The sequence below is a fragment of the Pithys albifrons genome, chromosome 28 (genome assembly GCF_047495875.1).
Source record: "Pithys albifrons albifrons isolate INPA30051 chromosome 28, PitAlb_v1, whole genome shotgun sequence".
Classification (NCBI taxonomy): Eukaryota; Metazoa; Chordata; class Aves; order Passeriformes; family Thamnophilidae; genus Pithys; species Pithys albifrons.
In genome coordinates, this window is record NC_092485.1 from 5,478,844 (window position 1) to 5,494,703 (window position 15,860).

At 57.8% G+C, this 15,860-nt stretch overlaps 1 protein-coding gene across 1 annotated transcript; it reads right to left on the bottom strand.

Annotated features, from left to right (window-relative positions):
• Positions 1 to 12,195: 12,195 nt before the first annotated feature.
• Positions 12,196 to 15,333, bottom strand: SNRPE (small nuclear ribonucleoprotein polypeptide E). Its single transcript, XM_071578582.1, has 5 exons — positions 15,232 to 15,333; positions 14,346 to 14,372; positions 13,659 to 13,721; positions 13,363 to 13,441; positions 12,196 to 12,447 (listed from the first exon to the last, which is right to left on the bottom strand). Exons 1-5 carry the CDS (start codon positions 15,283 to 15,285, stop codon positions 12,392 to 12,394), a joined length of 279 nt encoding a protein of 92 aa, XP_071434683.1. The 5' UTR covers positions 15,286 to 15,333; the 3' UTR covers positions 12,196 to 12,391.
• Between the last annotated feature and the right edge of the window lie 527 nt (positions 15,334 to 15,860).

A 15,860-nucleotide genomic window follows, 5' to 3' on the forward strand; every position in this document is an offset into this window, starting at 1 on the left:
CAGCCGACGGCTCCTCTCCGAAGGGAAAGCCACAGGGTGGGACGGCACAGCCACCCTGGCAATGTCCCCAGCGCGTCCCAGCCGTGCCCACGCTGCGGGGCTGGGGCGGCAGACGGGGCAGGGGCTGCGGGGGAGCGCGGGGAGGGCGCTCGGAGCGGCGATGCTGAGCAGCCTGAGCCGCAGAGACGCGTGGGGAGGGAGGGGAGGAGGGAGAGGACGGCCGGACCACACAGCGGGACCGGGGGGGCCGCGGCCGGAGGGCAGCGGGGGCGAAGCTGCGCCCCGACCTCCACACAGGCGGGACGGCTCTGGGGGCCGAGCCCATCGCTGACCATTCAAAGGCGAAACTGGGCTCTCGGGGCCTCTGCTCCCAGGCTCCATCACCCTCCGCCAGCCCGGCTCCAGAGGGGACCAGCAGCACCCCGTGCCACCCACCTCCCACCGGGCCGGGACCCTCCAGTTCAGCCCCACAGAGGGGCTTTTCTTGTCGTCCGCCTTTGTTTTCTATTTAGTGCTTTTGTTCTCCCCTCTTTGGTCCTTTGTTCCAGCTTGTCCTTTGTTCCGACGCCTTTGGTTTCTCTTCCCTTTGATGCTTTGTCACTCCCTTCATCTTGGTGCTTTTCTTTGCCCGGGTTTTTAAGCTGGCAGTTGTTTTCCCTGGCCGGTCTGTGCTTGGCATTTTTATCCTTTCTCCTGCCTGGTCCACTCCTCGGGTCACATGGACCCGGCCCGGATTGTCTTCAAATCCCCATTTGTCTTGTTTTGGTGCCTGAATTTCCCTGCCTTTATGTCCTTTCTTAAGAGACTCTCAGCGATTTCTTCTCCTGGGTGAGGGAGGCAGGGGGGGAGGTCGGGACTTAATTAATTAGCGAGTGTAATCTTTAGCAGCGTGGCACTGCGGGATGTGTAGAGCATCATTATTATTGTCATTAGGATGTTAAGGGTTAGCGAGGGTTTAAATACCAGCTAATTGCGGCAACGAGCTCCAACTTCTCAAAATTCGATCAGAAAGAGTCAGACTTGTTTTCGCCCACCAGGGTTGGGAGAAGTGAGAAATTCCTGCCACGGGGGATGAGCAGAAGCAACATGAGCCCCGAGGGGGGGAGTGATGGGCGTAAAGTGCTCCTGGGAGAAAGGAGGGGTGGGCTCACCTCTCCCAAGAAGACCAAAAAGCATCATCCAGACTTCTGGAATTCTAAATGCAGACGCTGCTGACTCCCTGGAATGGCAGAGCTCAGGGAAACCCGTGACCCATCGCCAGCAAAGCTGATGCCTGGGGAGGATGGAGAGGGTTAAACTGCCTGGGGTTGTTGATTTTTCCTGTTCCCATCACCCAGCAGGGTCAACACACCCTTTGGAAAGGGAGATTTGCACAGGGTTTGATGGCTGAGCTCTGGCTGCGGGTCGGCAGGACACGGACCACGGCGCTGCTGCTCCGGCAGAGCCACAGAGGGTACAAAGGCTTTAATCTGGGGGGAACGACCGTTCCCGCAAGCGCTTTGCACCCCTAGACAGCCCCGAGCACGTGTATCGACACGACCGCAACATCAGATACCCGCGGTCGGGATTCGGGAGCCGTTTTCCTGAGAACAACTTCAATGTGCCGGCACTGCCGCTTGGCTTTGATTTGGTGCCCCAAATATCCTCCCCAGCACCGCGTCCTCGGTGACTGGTCACGCTGTGACCCACCAGCTGGGCAGGAAAGGGCAGGATGTGACCCTGCTCACGGTGGCAGTGCTGAAATGTCGCATCACGCCGTGGCCAAACCAAACCCAAGATCCATTTTTACACACCCAAAGCCCCCCCAGCCCGGCCCATCCCACCGCACAGGTTCAGAGCAGCTGTTGCTGCTCCCCAGCTGTTGAACAGAGGAAACAGCCAAACTTAGCAACAGGATGTGCCCTCAGATAACGTGATCGATATCAGAAAATGCAGCTTTTCAAGCGCGAGCTGAGCCCATCTGCTCGAACTGGGCGGCTCAGATGGGCACGATACGGGCACAGCACCCCGATTTCTGCTCTCCCACCTCACTTACCGTAACTCGGTGACGTCCCTACAGTTTGTGGCAGCTCATGGTGGGGTGGTGGAGGAGAGGTGGGTTTCTGAGTGTGGGACCAGAGGGGGAAAGGGCAGGAGCACACCAGGGACTGCCTTGGGGGACATCCCTCCCTGCCCAAACGGAGGGATCCAAGTGGATCAGAAAGTGTCGGGGTGCTGAGAAAACACACCCTGCAACAACAATCACAAATGTGCTGGGGGGTAACCATGACCAAGGGTTCCCCACACAGCCAGAACACCACTGGGAAGAATCAGGCAATGAGAGACAACTGGGAAGGCCCTGGAGGGGGGTTTTCCAGGAGAGAACTGGATGACACCTGTACCAGCTCCATGAACCCACAAATCAGCACAGACACGGCAAGTGAGCTCTCCACAGTGGATGGGGAAAGCTGTCTGGTGGGAGCAGCCCATGGCACATCCCAAGGAGCCATCTGAGCATGGGAATGTCAGGGAATGGACCTCCAACCTGCACAAGACAAGGAGGGCACAGAGCAGGGCCTTGTCCTTCCTCAGGCCCTTACAGCTCCTGCCAGCCCCAGTACAACCAGGGCCAATGGGAGCTGCCTCCCACCCTTCCCGTGGCTCCAGGGGTGGGAAAACCTGAGCCTGGTAGGAAAAGGCTGGAACAGCCAAGGGACACCCTCACCCAGGATGGACAGAGCCCTGTCCAGATGGGCTGGGTGAGCAGGGCTAAGCTGTGACCTGCAGAATAACCTCCCCAAACTGTGCCAAACTGTGCCAAACTGTGCCAAACTGTGCCAAACTGCGCCACTGCCTCTCACCGGGGCTGAGTGACTTGCCCATAGCCACGGAGCAGGGGTGGGTGCCAAGGGATGCCAGGGAGCCGCGCCAGCAGCACCCGAGGACCTTGTCTGCACTTTCAGAGGTTAAAAACCAAAGTGCTTGAAACAAAAGGAACAGGGAAATGCCATTCTACTGGTCTGCCCGGTCCTGGTGTCAGGCTTCAAGTGCTGCTCTTCAAATGCAAACTTGGGGCTGATAAGCCCTGGATGTCAGTCCTAAAACACCGGGACACAGCACCGTGGGCTCCCGCTGAGCAAGGTCCCAGCCTGGTGGCATCGGGCGATGCCATCCACCTCCCTTGGCATCACCGCGTGGGCTCAGCCCACTCTGCTCACGCCCCCCTCGCTCTGCCCCACTCTCCGAAGGGCTAAACCTGCTTCTATTACAGAGCTGGCACCGGGAAGGCTAAAAAAAAGCCCCAAACCCCCCTCATCTCTCTATCTGCAGCCATGCAAGGAATATTGTTCAGCGCAGCACAAAAGCATCCCTGAAAATAGAAGCGCCAGGGCCAGGCCTGCCAGTGGCTGTGTGAGATAACGTCTACTTGCAAACAGTGTGTCTTTGTGCCGCTGTCACTGTCCCCATTGTTCAGGAGCCTATTGCCTCGGGGATATTGTTCCCTCCTTTTGTCTCAGCCCGGCTCCTTTTTGTTTGACTTTACTTACCATTTCATTCCTCTCCTTTGTGCCGGGGTTCTTGCTTTTGTCTCTCTCTCTCTCCCTTTTCTCTCTGTGATTTGTATTTAGCAATTGTTCCCGGCTCGCTGGAAGCACAATGTGCTCCGGGCTCTTTTCTCACTCCATTCACTACCTATTCAGGTGGGTTTGTTTGCCCAAAGGTAACGGGAGGAGTGAGGGAGGGTGGGAATGGGGGGACCCTTTGGGGACACCAAAGTCCCCATGTCCCCCACCCCGGGTTCTCCCCTCCCCCTGTGACAAACCAGCACCAGCAAAAGGCCAAATGGGAGCCCAGTCCTGCTCCCAGCGGAGCAGCTGAGGACACTGGCAGGGACAGGGACAGGGACAGGAGCGTGGCTGCGGCACAGCCACACACACCGAGGGGTGTCTGGGCCCAGCTCAGCCAGCTCTGAATCCCAGCACCAGGATGGGGATCCCTTACCCAGCACCAGGATGGGGATCCCTCTCCCAGATCCAAGCCCAGCCAAGCCGTCCCAGCCCTGGCATCAGCTGTCCCTGCTTAACACAGCCTTGGCTCTCCCCTATCCCTGCTTTTCAGGAGCCAGGGAAGGGACAAGGAGAGCATTCCATGGCAGGGGACACCGAGCCTGCTTTGCAGCAGCATTCCCACTGCCCCACCGTGCTGGACAGTGACTGGGCCCTCTGACAGGGACCCTCAGGGCTGCAGGGTGGGCACCAACCCCCACTGCCAGCCCCCAGTGCCCTGAGCTGCTGTGGCCCAGCTGGAAAAGCAGGGAGGGATTCATCCCTGGGCTCTGAGACAGCCCCGGCGGCTTGTGGGGACCACAGGGATGCAAAGAGCAGCCGAGGATTCGATGAGAGCAGAGGTGTCTGGAAAGCAGCTCAGACTCCCGAGGTGCAGGATGGTGGGGACCCCCTGTCCCCCATCCCCTGCTGCCTCCTCCCCATAACCAGCTCCTGCCGAGCATCTGGGGGGGCTCTGCAGAGACCGAAGTGGGGTTGTTCCTAAACCCACGAGGAGAAGGGAACACCAGGAAACCTTCAGGCAGTGCCGTGATGGAGAGCTGACAAGTGGCCATCCCCGGAGACAACAAAGCCCCGCTGTTGTCCGGGCACGGACCGCGTGACCCAACGGGACTTTTCCATCCCTCCCACTGGCGAAACCCCGAGGATCAAAGAAACCACCTCCTTCTCCTCTCAAGGCACAGCCCACGCGGACGGGGGGGAGGGAGGGAGGCGGCGGGGACCCCCGAGACTCACCCCGGAGCGAGGGCTGGAGCCGGGCGGGCGGGACGGGCCGGGCCGGGCGGCGGCAGCAGCGGAGGGTCCTGGGGAGCCCCCGGACAGAGCCGGACCCGGGGCCGCAGGACGGGGCTGCGGGGGGGGGGGCGTGCCTGGGAATAAAGGGAGCAGACTGGAGACTATTGTCTCATTGTTATGGCTTCAAAGGACAATGGGGCATTGTTGTCCCTGGGGATCCCATTGTTTGCTTTCGCTGCAGATCCCAGCCGCGCCGTGCATGGAGGTTTCCCGAGGGCCAGGCAGGCTCCGTGTGTGGGACACTAAATAACGAGGCAGGCATGGTTCCCTCCCCACCACCCTTCCTAAAAAGGCACGGCACGGCACGGCTCGGCCGCCTGTGCCCGCCCAGGCCAGGCCAGGGCACGGCACAGAGTGGGCAGCGGGGCCGAGACCACCCATCCGAGCGGGGGGCACACAGAGGGGTCACCTCGGGGGGCTCTCCCCATCCCTCTGGACTCCAGCAAACCCATTCCAGAGCGAGGGGACAAACCCCATCCAGTGTTTTCAGTGGGAGCCGAAGCCCCATCTGCCTCCAGGAGCATCCACCCTACCTGCAGGAGGGCACCGTGCCCAACTGACACTATCCCTGTTTTCCTCCCTCCTCCATCACAAAGCACCCCCTAAAGACCCACATCCCACAGACACAGGGGAGTTTGACTTCTCCATCCCCAAGGAAAATGTGCCTGGCACCATCAGAGGGACATGGGAAGGGACAAGGCAGCCCAGCACTGACTTCCATGGCTCTTCCCTACACAAAATTCAGTCTGGGTTCTGTGCAAGCACTGAGGGAGGGGAAGGAGCAGGGAGCCCATTCCAGCCCCTCTGGAGCCCAGCGTGGTGCAGGAGGTGGGCTGGGAGATCGATGGAGCAGGAAAGAGATATGTCCTCCCCAGAGACACCCTTTCAGCAGGAGGCTGCTCACAACAGCTGGGAAGGGAGGAATTCAACCAGGGAGCCCGGGGTGAGCCCCAGGAGGGGCCTGGGCTGGGAAAAGCCATTGCTGGCAAGCTCAGCTGGGGGAAGGGGACACTGACCCTGCAGGAAATCAGCCTGGCACAGATTCCTCACCACCACTCAGGGAGCTGGGCTCAGACCCCTCTCCAGGGGTCTGACCACCCTCCGAGGAACCCAAAGAGAGGTCCCAAACCATCTGGAAGAGCTGGAGAGCATGGCCCAGCCCCCCCTCTCTCCCTGGCCCACAGCCTTCCTGCCCCAGGGCTGAGAGGCTGCCCAAGCTCTGGGCTCAGCTGCTGCAGAAGATCTTTCCCCGCTTCCCACGTGCCCCTTGGTACTCCCTGGGCACCACTCGACCCCCCCAGCCCGTCCCCATCCGAGGGGGACAAGCCCAGCCCAAGCTCTTGGTAGCCCCAGCTCAATCTCGGCTTCACAAGAGCAAATAACAGCGTTTGGGTTTTTCAGAGGGAAGAAACTGCGGCTAATTAAGGTATAATTGAACCCAGGTTGGTTTGTTTATGTGTTAATCCTGGGAATTCCCACTGCTTCTAATCAGAAGATGAGGCTGGACTTTGCCTCTGAAATGCCTCTAAGGTTAATCTATGGAAAAAGCACCAAAAGATTTGTTTGGGATCCATAGAAGCTATTTGGGGAAAGCAGGTCAGGTGTGATAAGAGACACAGGATTTTGGCACTGCTGCCTCCAATCACATCCTTCTGCTCCCCTGGGTCCCACACGGAGCAGGGGGATGTGTCCCCCCTCCAGGAGCCCAGGCCCAGCCTGCAGTGGCCAAGCACAGCAGGTACCACAGGAACCATCCCCTGAGGGCTGAACCCCGTGGATCTGGGAGCTCTGACAGCCCTGGCTGCTCCTGCAGACCCCTGGCACTCCTGGGGACTTGCTCCATCCTCTCAAGCCTGGGGAGGTGGCAGTGACAGACCCGACCCCAGCCCGGGCACACACAGATGCCAGCCTGCCCCAGGTGCCAGCAGAGCTGGCACAAGCCTGTCTGGGAGCTCTTTAATGCTCCCAAAAAGCGTTATTTACACAACTGTGGGTGCACAGAGACACTCACACACTTTCCCCCCACAAATAGTGCAATTTCCTCTCTGATAAAGAGCTCCCCCCACAGCCCCCCTTTCCCTCTCCCCCCAGACTGGTGATGTCTCATGCACCCGGTTCGGAGCCCACCTTGGGCTCTGATTTTATCTCATTTCCTTGATATGAATATTGGCTGTGCTGCTGATGAGTGATAAAGGATGGGCTCCAAAATCCGGCTCTGGGGAGGAGGCAGAGGCTCTGCCGGGCCCCAGCTGCCAACAAAGCCCCTCTGAGGGCGGATGCTGCTCCCTGCAGCCCTAACCCCCTGCCCATCTCCCCCAAACGGGCTCCCATTGGCACTCCTGGCCCCCCAACACCCTCATGGGCCCCCAGAGCAGCCCACGGGGGTTTGTGCTCCTTGAGGTGACAAGGGGCAGTTCTGCAGGTGCCACAAACCACAGCCAGGCTGGGTGTCCCTGGGAGGGACTTTGGTGTCTGGGACAAAATTCCCCTCTATTTGTAGCATCTTAATGAATAAAATCCAACCAGGGTTGGGCAACCCTGTAAGATCCCTCACCAGGCTACTCCCAGCTCAGTTTACAAGGTGAAAACCACTGAATAATCTCCTTAACTCTTACAACACCCAGCAGGGAGCACAGGGAAGGAGAGAATTATCCCTGGAAAACTCGGGTGTATTTACAGAGCAGCTTGTCTGGCAGCAGGAGAGCCAGAGACTGTTCCACTCAGCTGAGGATATCTCACCACTCCATCAGCCATCACCCCCCCCGGGGACTATTAGATATTGCTCCTATTCTGCAGACAAGAGGCTGGAGAAGAGCAGATAAGGCAAAATTGGGAAAAGCAGCAGCCAGAAACAGCGTTGGGCCAGGAAAGCTCCTGATTTTGGAGATCCAGCCCTTGCAGCAAGAAACCCTCCTGCAAACCTCATACCTGAGCTCAAACACATGGAATCATGGAATGGTTTGGGTGGGAAGGGACCTTAAACTCACCCACTGCCACCCCTGTCATGAGCAGGGACACCTCCCACCAGCCCAGGTTGCCCCAAGCCCTGTCCAGCCTGGCCTTGGGCACTCCCAGGGATGGGGCAGCCACAGCTGCTCTGCCCAACCTGTGCCAGGGCCTGCCCACCCTCCCAGGGAGGAATTTCTTCCCAATATCCCATCTAACCTGCCCTCTGCCAGTTCAAACAATTCCTCCTTGTTCTGTCACCTTTCTGGTGAGCCAGGCAAAACCTGGACTAGGACCTGGATTAGAACCTGGACTAGGACCCAGACTAGGACCTGGGCCTTAATAAACACCCCCAGGTGAGTAAAATAAACTGCCCAAGCCCAAATCTGCCCCTTGTGTTGGTTTTACCACCCCCACCCCCCCAGCCTGCAGTGAATGTCCCCCTAAACACACTGGGATCATGGGACAAACCCCCAGTCCATTCCCCACCGTGACACAAGAGACAGATTTGGACTTGGGCAGTTTATTTTCCTCACCTGTGTTGGGAGGAACAGAACCCCAAGGTCTGGCTGTGCTGGGAAATTGGGCACAGCTGGAATGAAACCCCCCCCCGGGAATGGGGGTTTGGGTGGTGGAGTTGGGACAACACCTCGGGCTGAGCTCCACGCAGGGGGATCAGGGAACACACTGAGCAAGAGCCCAGGTTAGCAGTGGCAGGAGGAGCAGCAGATGGAGCAGTCCCAGTGCCACCAGTGGCGCTGGGAGCGGGAAGGGGCCGCGGGCACTGGGAGGAGGCAGCGGGGGCAGGCGGAGCTGCTGCTCATGTGGCACAGCGGCCCCGCTGAGGGCAGGCACAACGCCCATGACTCATTTTTCCAAGAGATGTTACAAACAATGGGAATGATGCCCCTGGTGGGTCTGAATGTGAGGGGGCCCGACGGGGGGGCTGCCATGCTGGGCACCTTGTGTGTGGGCTGCCAGCTCAGGGCACAGCCCAGGACCTGCTGCAGCCAGTTGGGGAGTCCTGTGGGGATTGCAGGGGATTTCTGCAAGGATTTGGGGGGAAAAAGGGCAAAATGTCTGCTCAGCAAACTCCTCTCCCCGTGGCATCCGATGTGCTCGTGGTGGGCACCGACCCCCAGGCAAAGAGAGGAGCAGCTTCACTGCCCACGGGGGAAATGGCAGAAAACAATCCCAAAGAGTCCCATCCCCACGTGGGACTGGAACAGGAACAGGCAGGGAATGTGGGGACTGGAACAGGAACAGGCAGGGAATTTGGGGCTGGAACAGGAACAGGCAGGGAATGTGGGGACTGGAACAGGAACAGGCAGGGAATGTGGGGCTGGAACAGGAACAGGCAGGGAATTTGGGGCTGGAACAGGAACAGGCAGGGAATGTGGGGACTGGAACAGGAACAGGCAGGGAATGTGGGGACTGGAACAGGAACAGGCAGGGAATTTGGGGCTGGAACAGGAACAGGCAGGGAATGTGGGGACTGGAACAGGAACAGGCAGGGAATGTGGGGACTGGAACAGGAACAGGCAGGGAATGTGGGGACTGGAACAGGAACAGGCAGGGAATGTGGGGCTGGAACAGGAACAGGCAGGGAATTTGGGAAAGCAGCACAGGGCTCTCAGGCTGCTCCCCCCCAGCTCCTGCCTCTCTCCTCCACACACATTTTCCACACTCAGATGGTGCCCCCAGGGCAGTTTCTAAGCCCCTTTGAGTCCTTGACCTTCCACTGTTGTCTGCTGCAAACTATTATTTTTAGGCACACAATCCTTAAAACATCCCAGCACTGGAATAAGTTCCCAGATAACGTGCAGTGAAGCACAGGGTGGAGAGGCTGTGGGAGAAGGGAATTCTGTGGGATCAAAGGTGGTGGCAAAGGGGATTTTCCCCTCCTAAACCCCACCCAGCCTCACCCCCACTCCTCCCTGTGTACTTGCTTTACACCCAGAGGGTTACAGGCATGAAAAGATGGGAATTGCTGGAGGCATCCCAAGCTCAGAAGCAGCCCCAGCCCCAGGAGGTGTTGGCAGAGCTCCTGCCAACACAACCCCCTGTCCTGCCCAGGATGGATCCCACTGCATCCCACACAGCCTGAGCAGGACTGCATTGACCTGCAGGCAGCTCAGGGATTGAGGTTCAAACACACAAAATCATCCTGCAAATCATCAAGTCCTACCAAGGAACCACAAACTGATCCTGTCTGGACAACAGGACCCCTCTGCCTCCCTCCTCAGGGGCTCTTTCACAAGCACAGAGAGCTCAGCCCCCAAAAAGACTGGGCTGGGCCAGGGCAAGCAATTCCCAAGTGCAAGAGGGAAGAAAAGCAGCATTTTTCCAGAACCCCAAAGCCACAGGCAGAGAAAAGGCACAAATATTTGCTCAAAGCACCTTCCAGTGCAAAGAGATTAAAAATCAAACACTGCAGAGCCCCACCTGGGTGTGAGTGGGCTCTCACCTGCCTGGCACTGCCAGGGAGGAGCCCAGGAGCTCTGTCTGTGCATCAGGAGTGCAGAAACACGTCTCAATCACTCCATTTCTAAGAAAAATCAGCTCTATTTCTATAAAACAGACATTTGGAAATGGTGAGATGGTGTCTAATCCGGCTGGATTTGGGGTTGTGACAGGTATGCAAGTGCTGGGAGAGGTAAGACCCCCCCCAGCAAGTCCCACCAGAGGAATTTTGATTCCCAGAGATGTGTGAATGCCCCAGAGTGGGGTTTGTGCCACAATGAGACATCCCCCTGCAATGTCCAGCACTCTGGGCACTCCTGGTCATGCCACAACACAACACCTCCCTCCAAAACAGACTTTACAGCCCCCCAGCCCCCTCCCGCTGCCCCCACACCCCCTGCCCTGCAGGGAGAAGGATTTGCACGCTATGGAAAAGTCCAGTTGGCCAAAGCAAACACAAGAGGCGTGGAGGAGCAGAAAGCCGGAGGGAAGGGGGTTTGCTGCACACAGAGCCCCAGGGGAATCACTCACTCTGCCTTCTCCTCCTCACTGCTCAGCACACCCAGAACCTTCCACTGCTCATCCCCTCCTGCCGCAGGGGAAGGCGCTGCTGCTGCCCGGGACATCCAGGCCGGACCATGGAGAGCAAACCCCGCACCAGTCCGCCCAGTTCGGCTCCGTCCAGGTCTTCTGGGAGCCGGTGGGGCTGCCGGGGAGCTGCGCGTTCCAGCCCGGGCTGGAGGGGCTGGAGGAGCCGAGCCCGCAGCTCCCTCTTCTGTCCAGCGCACCCTTTGGCAGCCGCTCCGTCCCGATCCCGCAGGAATTTGGGCTCCCAGGCGGAGCAGCTCCCGAGTCACCTTCTCCCCGCCTGCAGCTCGGCGAGGATTTAGGGTTAAAACACTCCGCAAGCCTTTGGATGAGTCAGCCCTGCGGTTTTTAGGAGGACAGACAAGTGTTTCTTGGGCAGGGATTGTTTTTGTGCCCTGTCTCTGGGCTGGCCGTGCCCAGGAGCTGTTGTTGGACCACAAGGCTCCAGCGCCGGGAGCTGCTCAAACAATGGGGCTGTGTTTCCTCCTGGACATCCAGGGCTCTCCTGGAGCCTTTTTGCAGTTTCATGGCTTCCTGCTGGGAGCCTCTTTCCTTCTGCAGCTCCCCCACGCACATAATTAGGGACTATTTTGGGACCTTATCGGAGATGCTTCGGAGCTGATTAGCCGGGACTTCCTTCCTCCCGTCATCAACCTGCTCCAATATCCACGTCCAGCGGCGCTAATTTGATCGTATCAAGGAGCAGAGGAGCTCTGGAGGCATCACAGAGACTCAAAGTGCACAATTTGGAGCTGGCAGCAGCAGGGCTGATAAGAATGAGCCATTTCTCCTCCTGTCCATCTCTTCTCTGTGCCAGCCACGTGCTCAGCCTCACCCTGGAGGCTCCCACTTTTATTTCACTGGATAAACTGCAGCTCAGCAGCAGAGCAAATTAAACACATTTTTATAATTTTTTCTATTTATTTTTCTGCATTAAATAAATGGGGTTTTTAAGCACACAGTATTAGTGAAAAAGTTATATATTATTGGAAAAATAATTGCTTCAAAATTACATGGAGTAGTCTGAGTTTTAGATCAAGTCCCTCCTGTCTGTAATGATGGAGGGAGGGGAATTTTACAGCCCTGCAACACCTGAATTATTTACCAGGACAGTCATTCCTGTTTCCCTGAGAGCCTCACTTGGCATACTGAGGATGAAACAGGCAGCAGATGCAGGGGACCTCCAAAATCCTGGTTTATTCCACATGTTCCAGCTTCCATTTCTATCCCTAACTTCCCTTTTTCCCCTGTTCACTCTCCCTGCAGCCTGTGAGCACAAAGGCAAAGCTCCTGCCTGTTCTCAGGCTGCTTTGGCCACTCTTCTCTACACCCTGAGACTGAAAACAAGATTTACAGATAATGTGAAAAACGTTTATTTGCAAAATACATCATCAAACTACAAAACAAATCCCCCCCAGAGGAACAGGCAGTTTCCACCTCTGACACAACCCCAGTTATCACAAATCCCTCCCCACTGCCCAGTCCTGCTCCCACTGACACTTTAGTCACTCCAGAGCATTCCAGCCACTGCTGGAAGTGAGGAACAGCCAATCCTAGTTGGAAACACTTTGTAGCAGGGTGATGTTGTCCCCTTTCAGCATGATCCGACCTGCAACACAAGGGAAACAGGCACTGGAGAGACCACAGAATTCTGGAATGGCTTCAGTTGGCTTAAAGATCACCCAGTTCCACCCTCTGCCATGGGCAGGGACAGCTCCCACTGGCCCAGGCTGCTCCAAACCCCCTCCAGCCTGGATTTGTTACAGCTGTTTGAAACGCCAGACCTGGTCTCAGGCACAGACACTTTTCCTGCACACTGAACACACCCACCAGCTCAGGAAACAGCAGGAACTGAGCCCAGTGTCTGCTCCACATGAGCTTCAGGTTCCTAGACCTGGATTCCAGGTCCCATAAGTGAGTTCCAGGCTCCCACACCTGATTTCCAGACCCCCCACTCTGGTTCCAGGCTCCCACCCCTGGATTCCAGGCTCCCACCCCTGGATCTCAGGCTCCCACCCCTGGATCCCTGGCTCCCACCCCTGGATCTCAGGCTCCCACCCCTGGATCTCAGGCTCCCGCCCCTGGATTCCAGGCTCCCACCCCTGGATCTCAGGCTTCCACCCCTGGATCCCTGGCTCCCACCCCTGGATCTCAGGCTCCCACCCCTGGATCCCTGGCTCCCACCCCTGGATCCCTGGCTCCCACCCCTGAATCTCAGGCTCCCACTCCTGAATCCCTGGCTCCCACCCCTGGATCTCAGGCTCCCACCCCTGGATCCCTGGATCCCACCCCTGGATCCCTGGTTCCCACCCCTGGATCTCAGGCTCCCACTCCTGAATCCCTGGCTCCCACCCCTGGATCCCTGGATCCCACCCCTGGATCCCTGGCTCCCACCCCTGGATTTCAGGCTCCTACCCCTGGATCCCTGGCTCCCACCCCTGGATCCCTGGCTCCCACCCCTGGATCCCTGGCTCCCACCCCTGGATTCCAGGCTCTCTCAGGTTCCACAGCCACTGTGACCTACCCAGCTGCTTCCTGGACTTTGTTTTGGAGTGAATCTCCTCTGCATCATCCAGCACCAAGTTCATGTACTCATCAAAGCCCTGAAAACAGCACCAAACACAGTCAGGGAGCTGAAATTCAGCAACCCCCACACAAACTCTCCTCAGCTCTGCAATTCCCACTGTCCACTGGAGGAACATTAAGTATTTCCACTCCCATTCTCAGAAAACAGTGGAAAAAGAAGGAAGAAATGGATTTATGAACCTGAAACTCCCCCAAAAGTATCAAGAGGAGTGGCAAGGGGACACTGATACTCACAATGATGCAGCCTTCTATCCTCATGTTCACCTGCTCATAGAGCCACACCTGGATCCTGGATCTCTAAAAATGATGGAGAGAGTGAAACAGGAAGAGAAACACCCCAAGCAGTTTGTTCCCTCCTGTGCATCAAGGGCTCCTCACTCCAACAGCCACTGCAGCTCTCAGAGGAGTCTCTGGTATTTTTGAGGGTTTGGGCTGTTTTGTCAATAATTAATAATAATTAAATAATAATAACTGCCAAGAAATACGGATTAATAATATTTAATTATTAAACACAGGGCAGCAGAGATTTTAATTGTCACAAGGAAACAAACAGTGTGTTCCTGCCCATGGCAGGGAGTGGATCTGGAGGGTCTTCAGGGACCTTCCTAATCCAAACCATTCTGGGAAAACATCCCAGACACTGCACTGCAGGATCCAACACCTGACACAAAGGTAATTCCTGGCTGAGGGAAAGAAACGCTGAGCTGTTCTCACCCCCCTGAATGACTGTGAGTTCTTCAGTTCAACTGAAATCGAGTGGAAACCCGGATTTTTAACCCTGAGTGCCCAGTCAGGTGTGGCAGCACAGGCCACGTGCTCAGGGAGCACCAGAGCTCGTTCCCCTCACAGTTCAAAGGGTTTTAAAGAGGAACAAAGATTGAAGTTGGGTGTTGGGAAGAGGCACCACCCCCAGGTACTCACGTTCTGCAGGTAGCGGAAGATCAGGTTCTGGAGGGGAGGGTTAAGGTCACAGCACGGCCAGAGACCCCCCGGGACACAGCCCGGGGTGGGACCCGCGACCCCCGGGGGATGAAATCCCCGAGGGATCAAATCCGAGACCCCCAGGGACGAAACTCTCGATCCGGGGGATGAAACCCACGATCCTCGGGAGGTGAAACCCACGATCCTCGGGGGGTGAAACTCCCCATTCCTGGGCATTAAACTCACGACCCCCGAGGGGTGAATCCCCCAAGCCCTGGGGATGAATCCTGTGACCTCCTGAAATCGGGGCTGAAACCCGAGACCCTCGAGGGATGGAACCCCCGAGCGCATTAAACTCGCGACGCTGATGAGGAAACCCGCGACCCCCGGGGGATAAAATCCCGGAGGGATCAAACCAGAGACCCCCAGGGATGAAACCCGCGATCCCGGGGCGGATGGAACCCGCGATCCCAGGCCTGGGGATGGAACACACGATCCAAGGCCTGGGGATGGAACCCGCGATGCCAGGCCTGGGGATGGAACCCGCGATGCCAGGCCTGGGGATGGAACCCGCGATCCGAGGCCTGGGGATGGAACACACGATCCAAGGCCTGGGGATGGAACCCGCGATCCCCGGCCTGCATCCCGCGGCTCCCGGGGATGGAACACACGATCCCAGGCCTGGGGATGGAACCCGCGATCCCAGGCCTGCATCCCGCGGCTCCCGGGGATGGAACACACGATCCAAGGCCTGGGATGGAACCCGCGATCCCCGGCCTGCATCCCGCGGCTCCCGGGGGTGGAACCCGCGCCCCCCGTGCCCTGCCCCGCCTCCAGCCCGGTCCCCCCGCGTTCCCCCGCACTCCCCCGGGGCTGTGCAGGATACGATGGGCTGCACCATCACCTTCTGCACCTTCTGGCCCTGCCCGCGGTACGCCATGGCTGAGCCGGGCCCGCTGCACTGTGGGGCGGCAGCGCATGCGCGGCTCGGCCGCGCCGGGGGGCGGGAACACGCCGGGAATGGCGGGAAATCCCGCCGGGATGGGCGGGGAAAGGAACGGGCAGGGAATCCCGCCGGGATTGGGCGGGAAATCCCTCCGGGATTGGGCAGGGAATCCCCGCTGGATCTTTCTTTGCATACAGGTGATGGCTTAAGAAGGTCAGACCGTCAGGGCTGGAAAAAAAAAGCCCAGAGCACTGAGTGTTCCTTGGACATCTCCAAGGATGGGGACTCCAAACCTCCCAGGGAGCCCCATCCTTTTCCATGGAGAAATTCCTCCTGATGTCCAACCTGTCCCTGGTGGGCTAATGCAAGCCAGGTTTGTCCCCTCTAGGTTCATCCTGCTGCATTCCCACAGCGAGGGAGGGATTTTTTGGATGATTTTTTCCGCAGGAAATAGCACAGGTAGTGAGCAGCTCACGTGTCTGAGCAGAATGCCATGAACCATCCCAAAAGCTGACAGGGAAGGGGAGCAGTGACCATGACACCTTTGTGCAAACACGGGCCATTCCCTC

Coding starts and splice junctions, on each gene's coding strand:
- SNRPE (XM_071578582.1), bottom strand. CDS start 15,285: ATGGCGTACCGCGGGCAGGGCCAGAAGGTGCAGAAGGTGATGGTGCAG. Junction 14,373..15,231: donor AGGTGATGGTGCAGCCCATC/GTATCCTGCACA, acceptor CCTCCCCTCCAG/AACCTGATCTTCCGCTACCT. Junction 13,722..14,345: donor TCTTCCGCTACCTGCAGAAC/GTGAGTACCTGG, acceptor CATCATTTTTAG/AGATCCAGGATCCAGGTGTG.